Source organism: Sceloporus occidentalis, unplaced genomic scaffold (assembly GCF_023333645.1).
Source record: "Sceloporus occidentalis isolate IW3139 unplaced genomic scaffold, rSceOcc1.0.p SCAF_20, whole genome shotgun sequence".
NCBI lineage: Eukaryota > Metazoa > Chordata > Lepidosauria > Squamata > Phrynosomatidae > Sceloporus > Sceloporus occidentalis.
Window position 1 is genome coordinate 10,956,595 of NW_028317000.1, and position 12,486 is coordinate 10,969,080.

A 12,486-nucleotide genomic window follows, 5' to 3' on the forward strand; every position below is an offset into this window, starting at 1 on the left:
GAACAAATTAATTTATAAGGATAATGAAAAGCACCAGGATTGTGAGGCCTGTGCTTTTTCAGTGCAGTCGGATTAATGGCGCATCCCAGGAACAGGCCTTGTTTGCAAATGAATTGGGTTGCAAAAGGCTGCAAGTAAGTTGGCCCTGCTTTGTGTGTGTGTTGTTTGCCTTTTAAGTGGTTTCTGACTTATATCCCAGGGTTTTCTTGGCATGTTTCTTCAGAGCGGGGTTTGACATGGCCATCCTCTGAGGCTGAGAGAGTGTGACTTGCCCAAGTTATTGCTGTTTTATATCTTCAAGTCATTTTGGTCTTTTCATAGCCATCTATTACAATACAATGGACCCTTGTTATCCACTGGGGTTTGGTTCCAAGATCCCCCGTGGATAACAAAATCCATGAATGCTCACGTCCCATTAAATATAATGACATAACAAAATGGTGTCCCTTATAAATAATAGAAAATCAAGGTTTGATATTTGAAATGTATACTTTTTTTGAACATTTTCAAATCGTGGATGCTTGAATCCATGTATAAAAAAATCCATGTATAAGATAGGGCCGACTGTACTGAAATAATTTCAAATTCATGTTGTATGCTTGGCTCATTCTCAATGAGTTAATTATTGAATGAATGAATGAATGAATGAATGTATTTCACATAAATGTAATTGTAAATATAACAGTCCCAAACAAAATTCTTTTAGAATATTTCTTGTCTTATAATCACTTAGCTAACAATCATACAAGTTCTTACTATCTAACCTCTAACATACAACTTTCTTATCTGTTTGTGTGTTACATCTTTATTGCAATTCATTATATCACCTTTTACACAAATATTGTATGTTTGGTCGCCATGCTTTTTCACGCAAGTCAGGAGATTTATTATTTATTAAATTTGTTAGTCAGTCCGGCTCCATCATCTCACGGATCTTATTTAACCAATCCTCAACTTGGAGCCGCTCTTGGGACTTCCAAATTTTCACTATAAGCAAGTCAACTTTGAAGCTTTGGTCCAGATACTCTCCCATTGATCAAAGTAACTTTTTCATGAGTATGGAATATAGCATAATCCCATCCCATTTTTGTCTCAAGGAAATATGGTCAACTTACTTACTTTCCATTTATTACATTCTTCCTAGGAAATCAAACAGCAAGACACATCCCGCATGTGACAAACTTGGACCATTGAGGAAAGCCACACCTGCCTACGTCTGAGTTTAATTAAAACACTGTGACACTTTCCGCTACTACAGTGCAGTTATTCCTGATTAAATTCCAAAGACTGAAGTTATTAAGTGACAAAAGGTGAGACATTATTAAATACATCACTAATGTCAGTTCTGTCTGATTTCAGGAACTCACTGATTATTTATAACAGTTACGTTCAAGGGCTGACTCAGTGACGCTGGGGTTGGTTGTTGTGCCATTGCAGTCAAAATACTCTCTCCCCGCCTTTCATACATACTACTCAGCTTCTCCATGGTGTGGATCTTATGTGCCCATATGTTGCATAGTGAACCCACATTTACAGATTTTATATGCCCTAAATGTTGCACACTCAGCCCATGTTTACAGATATCATATGCCCCAAAGGTTGCAAACTGGACCCACATTTACATATATTATGTGGCCCAAGTGTTGCACACTGGGCCCACATTTACAGATAATATATGTCGCACATGTTACACACTAGAGCCACATTTACAGATATTATGTGCCCCAAATAGTGCACATTGGACCCACATTTACGGATATTATGTGTCCCAAATGTTGCACACTGAACTCACATTTACAGATCTTATATGCCCCAAATGTTGCACACTGAATTCACATTTACAGATCTTATATACCCCAAATGTTGTGCACTGGATCCACATTTGCAGGTGCAAAAAGAGGAAATTGGTAACTAGGTGTGTTTCAGGTTGACAGGCTTCCTGTCCCTAAACTTCCCATCCCAAGACCAAACTCGGAGGGAGATGACTCACTTATGACATTATGAATTAATGCCTAACTGTACAATTTACTTTTGCATTCACTTCCTATTTCTTGACACTAAAGGAAAGTCACATCCTTTGTGTCTCGTGTCGGGCAAGGCAGTTTCATAGTCAAAACCCAATGGGCAGGTTCAACCATTGTCTCATCTCACAAGCTGTATTGCTTCTTCCCTCCTCACTTCCTTATGAATTAAATTTAAAAATACAGTGGGACCCCAGTATCCATGGACTTCTCATCTGTGGATTTAAGCATGTGCGGACAGCAAGACCTCATTGTCCCCAATGGCGGCACTTGCACATGGTCATGCCGCCATAAGGGACAGCCCCCATTGTCCTTACTGGTGGCGCGTGCATGTGGCCGCACCGTCATTAAGAACAACGGGACTTCACCTGAAGCCCCGTTGTGTCTAATGGCAGCACACGCACATGCACAAGCCACCATTGGGGACAAAGGGGCTACCTGAAGTCTCATTGTCCCTAATGGTGGTACGGCTGCGTGCACGCGCCACCATTAAGAAGAACGGGACTTGAGGTCCCACAGATTTTGGTATCCGTGGAGGGGGGGAATGGATCCCCTGTGGATTATTATTATTATTATTATTATTATTATTATTATTATTATTTACCAAAGACTCACTGTACAATTGGCTCTCCTTTCCCATGGGCTTGCCATCCGTGGATTGGAGCATCCACAGATGGCCCTGCAACGTTGTTCCCAGTGACAGTGCATGCATGCAGCCGTGCCAAGGTGTCGCACATATATTGCGTGCCATTGGGAACTCTAAATTAAAAGCTCATATAAATGTAAACTCATGCTTCTTAGCCATACTCAAAATGGAGGACCCTTTTGGAATTCCTCCTGGACAGAAGGCTGAAATTCAAAGATATAGCCGTGTTATGGTAGAGAGATCTTCTACTCCCTTTGAGACCAACTGAAAGATAGAAGTTGGCAGCATGAGCTTTCATAGACTTCAGTCTTCTTCCTCAGATGGATTTGGTGCATGTGGTTCAAATGCATCTGAGAAAGTCTAGGATAGCTCATGCTGCCAAATTCTTTTTCAGTTAGTCTCAAAGGAGCTACAAGATCTCTGTGCATACAATACACTGACATGGAAGACATGTCCAGGAAAAGGAGGGCACCTGGTCACCCTGTCTGCACGTGAAAGGAGACACCATCATCCCTTGCTTGCTGAGTAAGAACATGACTGGGAGGAGAACTGGGTGGAGGCTTTGCCAATTCACCTTTGAGGAGTTGGTTGTAGTAGCTATAAGGAGAGGAGTGCCCAGGCAGAGCAGGTCAAAAAGTGCTTGGCACCCAAGAGTTTTGCTCCAAAGCTCTCCTCACCTACAGCTTCTCCGCTTGCACCGAAATACATCTGGGAACGATGGCTGGGAATTGGCAGATGCAACTCTTCCTTTTATATCTAATGCCAGGTATGGGTGAACATCAAGTTGACCACATAATGTGACATTTTGAACAGTGGCACTTGGATGGCACTGTCCAGGGCCTGATCAGTTTTGGGGATGGAGATGGTCTTTATAAATCTGTTTGATAACTAGGATTGAATGTTGGAAAGCGAGATTGCTGAAATCAGGGCTTTTGGGAGGAGTGAGTTTTCCATTCTGTAGCTGGGGCAGAGAAGACCTCTCTGTCCTTTGCTGGGTTATGTTTTAGAGTGGCTCCCAAACTTTGGTCCTCCAGGTGTTTTGGATTTCAACTTCCAGAAGCTCCAGCCAGTTGGAATTCAGGAAGCTGATGTCCAGAACACCTGGAGGACCAAAATTTGGGAATTACATATAGCCCAAGCCCTAGGGTCTAAAATATATTGTACTTTGGATTTCAGCACTAATGGGAACTTTGATCTCAAATGTTTACATTCCTTCCCCTCAAAGCCTGAGTATATGTATATCTAGGTTTTGTGTGTATTTATAGTATAATGTACAGTATATATAGCATAGTACAGTTGGTCCTCCTTATCCACGGATTTTTTTATCCATGGATTCAGCCATCCATGACTTGAAACTATTTTTAAAATGTATACATTCCAATAAGCAAACCTTGGTTTTTCCACCTTATATAAAAAGCACCATTTTACTACATTATTGTATTTAATGGGACTTGAACATCCATGGATTTTGGTATCCACGAGGGCCCACTGTATTGTATTTTAGCTGTTAGTTTTATGTGTTTTCTTTTTTTAATTGTGTTTTAATTGTATTTTAATGTGTATGTACCCCACCTCAAGCCTTGATGAGAGTCATGAAAAATTATTATTATTATTCAATATGCATATATTTAAATAAATAAATAAATCTGTCCATATATCTATGCCCACAGTGGGAGCCAGTATGACATAGTGGTTTGAGTGCTGGACTACGACTCTGGAGACCAGGGTTCAATTCCCACTCAGCCACAAAACCCACTGGGTGACCTTGGGCAAGTCACACACTCTCAGCCTCAGGGAAAGGCAGTGGCAAACCTCCTCTGCATAAACCTTGCCAAGAAAACCCCATGATAGGTTTGCTTTAGGATTGCTGTAAATCAGAAATGACTTAAAGGCACACAACAACAACAACAACAACAAATTTATATTTATATATAAGCAAATAGATAGGTAGGTAGGTAGGTAGATAATGAATAGACAGACAGATATATCTATGTGTCTGTGTGCCAAGAGCATAATCCACTTCCGGCAGCTGTCAAATGTGGCTAGCGGAGGAAGAGCCATCTGCATTGTGTCTTCTTGCATGGTTGAAGGGTTGGATTGGATGACCCTTGGGTTCTCTTCCAAATCTAGGATTCTGTGATTGTAAGAAAAAGGAGATTGAGTTACTCTTCTGAAGTGGGATTGTGCCAGACATTTTGAAAGATGTGTTATCCTTCTCTGGAAACAATAGTTAGATTCTTGATATGCCACATGTCTTGTATTTAAATCTGAAGAATGTTTTTTCCCCCTCAAATTAGCAATTGTGCCGGCTGTCAGGATCAATGCAAAGGGACGGGAAGTGATGTACTTGGCCAAGGGGCAGTCAGTCAAGTTGGTCTGTCCTTATGAGCTGGAACCTCAGGACCATGGTCCAAACAGCCTGGATATTGAATGGACGCAGATGAACTCTGATCCTACCAGTCTGGACAATGTGGTGAGTAGCCCTCTCTTTGCAGCTGGATATGTATGTCAATGGATCTTAAATACATGTGACTTGATATTGTGTCCTATCAGTATGTCTGGCTGCATCCACACTACAGAAATAATCCGGTTTGACACCACTTTAACTGCCATGGCTCAATGCTGTGGAATTCTGGGCATTGTTCGTAAAAATTCATTTATCTATTTGCTATAAAAACAGGAAAAAATGAAAAATGGTCAGGAAATGTTGATTTTAACCCAATTAGAAGTTCATAACATTCAGGGTGATCAGAAGTCCTCCTTTTCCAGAACGTGTCCTCCATTTCAGCCTTCTGTCCAGGAGGAATTTCCAAATGTCCTCCATTTTGGGCGTGACGAAGAAGCATGGTTTTATATTTATATGAGTATTTTTAGCTTTTCTTTGGTAGTGTCCACCATTTTTCTGGAATGGCTTACATTTTACGGTGCCTTGTCCTCCTTTGCGGTGAGGACATCTGGTCACCCTGACAACATTATATAAAAGGAACAGCATTATGCCTTTGTGCCTCTAAAACTATGGCATTACATTTGTCTATTCAGCAGCGTTCTCTGATTTCTGCCCAGCAGATCCTTAGCTACCATGACCAAAAAGTGATCCATCCTGGCTACAATTATGTACAGCGGTTTGGAAACCAAGAAGGAGCACAATATTTAAGTAACTATCAGAACATGGTGAAGGACAACGCAGTTGGCCACCATTTCGCTCCTTGTTGCTCAGGTCTGCAACAGCGAGTAAACTTTGCCATGCCTGATCCGAGCCAATACGATGCTTCCATCAACCTGGAAAATGTTCAGATTTCCGACTCAGCAACATATGAATGTAAGGTGAAGAAGACTACACTGGCAAGCCGCAAAGTGACCATCATGGTACTTGGTGAGTCCTGCTCCTGAAGAAGGAGACCTTTATTCAGAGATTAAGCCTTTGTTTTGCTTGAAGAGGGCCATGGCTATCTCAAGGAATAAGGATCTCTAGACTGAATACTTTCAGATGGACCTCCTCATATCAGTCAGTTGTGTTACAGTTGTTATTATCAGTCCAGTAGTGTTAGAATTTAATGTACAGGAGATGCAAGGAGTAATAGTCGATAATAATAATAATAATAATAATAATAATAATAGGTAATAATCTTTTTGTGCATACATGTTCCAAGATGGAAGGCCCATATGATCTCTTCCTGTTCCATTTCAAACAAGGACTAACCCAAATATTTTGCTTTCTGAGGCATCAATGGTTCCTCCTATCATTCCAGATACGGATTGCATCCCCACTGCAGAAATGATCCAGTTTGACATTGCTTTGCCATGGCTCCATGCTAAGGAATCCTGGGATGTGTAGTTTGTTGTGGCACTGGAGCTCTCAGCAACAGAGAAGGCTAAATGTCTTGTAAAACTACAGATCTCAGAATTCCATAGCACTGAGCCATGGCAGTTACAGCGGTGTCAAACTGGATTATTTCTGCAGTGCGGATGCAGCCACAGAGCGCTGGAAAGGAACAACATCACCACACCTGAGGGCAGCAAACCAGTTGAGGGGAACATGATAGTTTGTGTTGCACACATAGCTTTATCCTCGACTAGAGAAGAAAGATCTGGAGACTCAGGAGGACCCACTAAGTTGCTCCAACCTCTCTCAGCTGAACTACCTGCTGTATTTTGGAACTTGTTCACTATTTCTCTGTTTACTAACCACATAAAATTTTCTCTCCTTTCTTTCAGAGAAACCATCTGTTCCCAAATGCTCAATTACAGGGAAGGTAGCCGTGGGCCGTGAAGTCACTCTTCGTTGTGCCTCAGAAGCTGGCAACTCCCCACTTACGTACCAGTGGGCCAAACTGGCAGATCACCTCCATGGGAACTTGAACCCTGTTCTCACTACACAAGGTAAGAACGTTGTGCCATTGACTTAGGGCAGTGGTTGCCAAACTTTGGTCCTCCAAGTGTTTTGGACTTCAACGCCCAGAAGGCCTAGCCAGTTGGGCCAACAGTCAGGAATCCGGGGAACTGAAGTCCAAAACATCTAACGAACTAACGGGGAAACACTGACATAGGGAGACATCAACTGCGGTTGACTTAAGGAGACATCCAGTCATCCACTGCCCTTCTCAGGTTTTTTGGTTGTTACAATCTTTCTGTGACATGGTCTCCCTCTTTTCCTGCTGCTTGTTGAGTAAAAGCCTTTTCTGATTAATCATGCCATCTGGTTATTGGACAAAATACGATAGCTTAAGTTTAGTCATTTTGGGATCTGTTGATAGTTGAAGCTTGAGAATAGAGTTCTGAATCTTAGCTGAAATTGTTTAATCTATTATCAAATTTATGTTTTTAGTATGATCACTAGTGTCTCCTCCTTTTTAGATCCTAACTTAGATATCAGACATTTCCCTCTCCAAGTGCATATGAATGTCTCTTTGCTTGGAGAAGAGGTTCTGCTGAATAGTATCACTTTCTTGGCATGTTTTAACTGCTCTTAGTTTTTGTCTAGTTTAATTACTTCAAAATGTTTGGATGCTCTGAATTCTAGTACTGGGAAATCTTGAATCATAAATCTTTCCCGTCGATTCAACCATCCATGGCTTGAAAATATTCAAAAAATATCTAGGTTCCAGAAAGCAAACCTTGATTTTTGCCATTTTATATACAGGGCACCATTTTACTATGTCATTGTATATAATGCGATTTCAGCATCCGCAGGTTGTGGTATCCACGGTGGGTTCTCAAACCAAACCCGACTGAATAGCAAGGGCCCACTGTATAACATTATTTTAAGAACATACACAAGTTAGAAAATAAACAAACAAGGCACACACCCCAATAACTATATATTAAAAGCCTGCACAAACAAAAAGCTATTTGTTGCCAATGAAATGAAAGCAAGGAGAGGACCAGACTAGCTTCCTGTGGTTCCAGAGATGGAAGGTCTTTCACATGTCCTTACGAAGAAACCCTGCAATAGTGATGGGACTAGAGAAAGCTGTCCCCTGTAAATCTTAGGACCCTTGCAGGTTCATACTGGGTGATAAAGCCTATACAGTTCATCTTTTAACTGTTTTTAGTTTTCATATAGTTTAATCACTTTCAAAATGTTTGTATGCTGTGAATTCTAGGGCTGGGAAAGCATGATATGTATGTAAGGAAAGTAAATTAGTCAAAATGGCTGAACTGGAAAAATTTTGATAAATGCAAAATGCATTGTCTCTTGCAAAGCTTGGATCTACCATAGTTGGTCTTTCTCTACAGGTCTCAATCCTGGTGACATCGTCATTAAGAACCTCTCATATGAACACGTTGGCATGTACCAGTGTAGTGTGGCCAACAAAGTTGGATATGCTCAGTGTGTGCTGGAGATCACTTTTGAAAATGGTAAGAGAGCTAATAGAATCATAGAGCTGGAAGAGACCACAAGGGCCATCCAGTCCAACTCCCTGCCATGCAGGAACTCACAATAAAAGCATCCCCGACAGATGACTATCCAGCCTCTGTTTAAAGACCTCAAAAGAAGCAAACTCCACCACTCTCCAAGGGAGTTTGTTCCACTGTCCAGCTTCTCTTACTGTCAGGAGGTTCCCCTTAATGTTGAGGTGGAATCTCTTTTCCTGTAGCTTGCATGCATTGCTCTGGGTCCTGTTCTCTGGAGCAGCAGAAAACAAACTTGCTCCCTCCTCAATAGGACATCCCTTCAAATACTTAAACAGGGCTATCATATCACATCTGAACCTTCTCTTCTCCAGGCTAAACATACCCACCTCCCTAAGTCCCTCATAAGGCATGGTTTCCAGACCCTTCACCATTTTAGTCAGCTTCTTTTGGAGATGCTCCAACTTGTCAACATCCTTTTTGAATTTTGGTGCCCAGAACAGCATCTCTTTTTTGTTTGTTTGTTTGCAGTTTTATATACCGTAATATCATATGACAATTTATCATTCTAATTTATTATAATCTGTTATGAATGTAAGCAATGCCAAGCACAATGTGCAAAGCCACAGGACTTGCTGAATAACATTTCATGCTATCCAAGGGAACGGTTTCCCCTTTTCCCCCTCACTCCATTCATTACAAAAATTAAATCAATAATTCAAATAGCAAAAATATTTTTTCTCATCCTGCAGATTCCAGCTACACTGTCATTGCTGTGGGAGTAAGCCTTGGCTGCCTGCTGTTCCTGGTTCTCCTTCTGTGTCTCGCTGTTGGACTCATTTACTACTTCAGGAGGAGCAGATGCAAAGAAGAAGCCAACCAGATCAGGTGAATTAAAATGGGAAAGAGTCTGTGCGGTGGGATAGCGTTTAGTATTAATACTGTGCATTATACTTATAATTAATTATAACTACAGCAAATTGACCAGGAAGATAAAAAGTCATAAAAGAAGTTTTCTAAGGGTCTGTATATAGTTTTATTTTTATTGGTTTAATGTGTTTTGGTATTTTTAATTTTTTTAATATGTACTGTTTTTAAGCACTTTTATCTTAGAATAGAATAATAGAGTTTGAAGAGACCAGAAGGACCATCAAGTCCAATCTCTTGCCACAAAAATCAAAGCCAGTCCATCCAGCCTCTGTATAATTGTATTTTATTCTTTTAATGAGTGATGTGTTTTAAGACGCTACTGGTTTAATTCTATTTTAATGCTCACTTTTGTATATTTTTAATTGTACTGTTCTTCTAATTTGTAAGCCTTTTTGTGTCCCAATCTTGGGGAAAAGTGTAATACAGTTGTACCTCCACATGTGTGACTTTGACTTATGTGGCTTTGGTTATTCACATATTTGATTAATATGTTCTCTCTAGAAACCTCTTGGTCCTCCAGTGCACCTCTATGGCCAATGTCCACCAGAAGTTGCACCGGAGGGCCTAGAGATTCCTAGAGAGAACACTTTTCCAGGCATTTGTAGATCCTCCAGCAGATGTTGACCACAGATGTGTGCTGGAGGACCTAGAGACTCATAGAGAAATGTTCACCCAAGTAAATAACCAGTATTTTTTAATTTGTAGTTTTTCCTCTTTCATGGGAGTCCTTTGCTCCTAACTCCAGCAAATGTAGGGAGCCTACTGTAATAATAACAACAACAACAACAACAACAGCCTTCTTTATATTATGTAGGATGACTTTTAAAGAATCCCAGCATAGCTTTTCTGAGAAGTTTTTCCTCTTGTTTATATAAAAATGTATATTAATTCTATTTCCTCCTTTCAGGGTTGACACAGCTCCTCCACGGGACAGAAGCAAGAGCCCACAATCTGTTTTCGGCTACCTGTCAAACAGGCTCAGCTTCCAACGCGGAAAGTATGAATCCCCAAAGGAACAGGAAGGTATTGAGATGCTCTGCCCAGCCCAAGACCAAGACCAAAGCTCCTCTGTAAATTCCTGCAACAAGGAGAGTGAGATCCAAAACAACAGTTCTATGTTCGTCACCACGAAGGCCAGAGTTCATCATGCCCCAGTCATTCCTTCCTATTTACAGTCAAAATCTCGAGCCCAAACTTCCTTTCAGCCACCTACTATCTCCAGTCTTGGAGAAATTGACTCTTCCACCTTTGAACGGAATAGGACCCAGGCGAAGCGTCATCATTCTGGACAATATGGGGATGTCTCTGTGATAGTGTCAGCTAATTCTAGAGAGGACCTTGTGGTCTAAACTCCTCTGGCCGCTGATGCAAGAATGTAATCAGGGACATTAAATTTCATACACAGAGATGTACGCCGCTACAGAATTTCAAAGATGTGAAGAAATGCTTTCCTGCTCTAGTAGAGAAACGTTTGCCGTCTGACTGAAGTTACATTTCTGCTTGACATTTTCCACCACGTCCTTCCTTTTTAGATCATTGTGTGTATCTGCTCAAATTTCATACTAGCAAGCTCAAGTTTCATGGAGAGGACCAATTCCTCAGATTTGTTTTTCACGTGTGTTTTGTTTTTCATTTTTACCTCCGTATCATAGAGTTTGTATTTCACAAGGCTAATATGTCGATGTGTGTTCTAATATTTGCTGTATATACTTATGTATAAATACAGAAATTTTAGTCGAAAAGTTGACCTGAGTCGACTTATCCATGGGTCAATATATGTACTGTATTTTAACTCTTATATTAAAAAAAGAACCATCCACTGGTGAAAGGCAAGAGTGTAATCGGTCCTGGAAGCACTGACTCCCTTCTGCTTTTTCATCTATCCAGGCTTTAGTGTAAAGAAAATTAGTTATACCTGCTGGAATTTTATAATTTCTTGGACATTGTTTTCCCTTGCTTCATCCTTTAGATCAGTGGTCCTCAACCTGTGGGTTGTGACCCCTTTGGGGATCAAACAACCCTTTCACAGGGGTTGCCTAAGACCATTGCAAAACACATATTTCTGATGGTCTTAGGAACTGAGACACTGCAATTTTATGGTTGGGGGTCACCACAACATGAGGAACTGTATGGAAGGGTTGCGATATTAGGAAGGTTGAGAACCACTGCTTTAGATCCTTTGTTATGTAAAATTTGAGTTTTACCCTCAACTTATCCATGGGTCATATCGAAATCCATAATTTTGGCCCCAAAACCTGCCCTCGACTTATACATGAGGTCGACTTATAGTCAAATATATATGGAAATGTTCTTTGCTTAAATATGTTCCTTCTGTTAGTCTGGGAAACACGGAAATCCAGGATCTCTCTGGTTTTGATGATTTACTCATGTAAGGATTTCTTTCACACCTTTTACACCAATGCTTGCATCTCAGATGGATGTATTTGAAACAGATGTCATTCCAAATTCAGATCTGTTTTATGTATTCATGTATAAGTCTAAAAGTTTTAGCCCAAAAAATTGACCCAAAAAACCTGGATCAACTTATCCACAAGTCAATGGAAGTGCTGTGCTTTAACTCTTATTTAAAAAGGACTCTTCTCTGAATAGAGTGGTGAAAAGCAAGAGCTTAGGCTGTCCCAGGAGCACCTAAAAGAAGCACCTGATATTTGATACTTGGACTTTATTACAGTCACAAACCAGCATCAAAAACAATACATAGAAAGAGATAAAATAATTCATAAAAATAAGTTAAAAATATATACACACCAAGCTACTAAAAGAAGCACCGACTGCCCTCTACTCTCTCTGCCACACCACTGTGTTTGACCTTTATTAAGTGAAATAATGCTACCATTATACCAAATTCAGCTGCAAGAGGGACTTACGTATAACTCTCATTTTGACACCTGTTCTAAAATGTATTCCAGATGTAACAGTACAGAGGCTTTATTGAGACGTTCAGTGTTCTTGGGCTAAAAAAATGGCACTTAGCCTTGCACCGAAACAGAGATCTTAATGGAATTTCTCAATGGA

The 12,486-nt window shown here is 40.5% G+C and overlaps 1 protein-coding gene across 2 annotated transcripts; it reads left to right on the plus strand.

The window, feature by feature from the left end:
* Positions 1-68: 68 nt before the first annotated feature.
* Positions 69-11,177, plus strand: LOC149301968 (V-set and immunoglobulin domain-containing protein 8-like). Of its 2 annotated transcripts, none has more exons than XM_089482836.1 (8): positions 69-134; positions 1,145-1,310; positions 4,965-5,140; positions 5,707-6,040; positions 6,883-7,047; positions 8,404-8,526; positions 9,273-9,408; positions 10,358-11,177. In XM_089482836.1, the coding sequence occupies exons 3-8, from the start codon at positions 5,009-5,011 to the stop codon at positions 10,797-10,799; spliced, it is 1,332 nt and encodes a 443-aa protein (XP_089338962.1). In that variant the 5' UTR covers positions 69-134; positions 1,145-1,310; positions 4,965-5,008; the 3' UTR covers positions 10,800-11,177. The 2 variants fall into 2 exon arrangements, with proteins under 2 accessions (XP_089338962.1, XP_089338963.1); XM_089482837.1 differs by having other exon boundaries at positions 5,734-6,040.
* Positions 11,178-12,486: the final 1,309 nt, after the last annotated feature.

What these genes read in the sequence shown, in the direction of transcription:
- LOC149301968 (XM_089482836.1), top strand. Translation starts at nt 5,009, where the DNA reads ATGTACTTGGCCAAGGGGCAGTCAGTCAAGTTGGTCTGTCCTTATGAG. An exon ending in CCCTGTTCTCACTACACAAG is followed by an intron (nt 7,048 to 8,403) that starts GTAAGAACGTTG and finishes CTTTCTCTACAG; the next exon opens with GTCTCAATCCTGGTGACATC. An exon ending in GGAGATCACTTTTGAAAATG is followed by an intron (nt 8,527 to 9,272) that starts GTAAGAGAGCTA and finishes CTCATCCTGCAG; the next exon opens with ATTCCAGCTACACTGTCATT.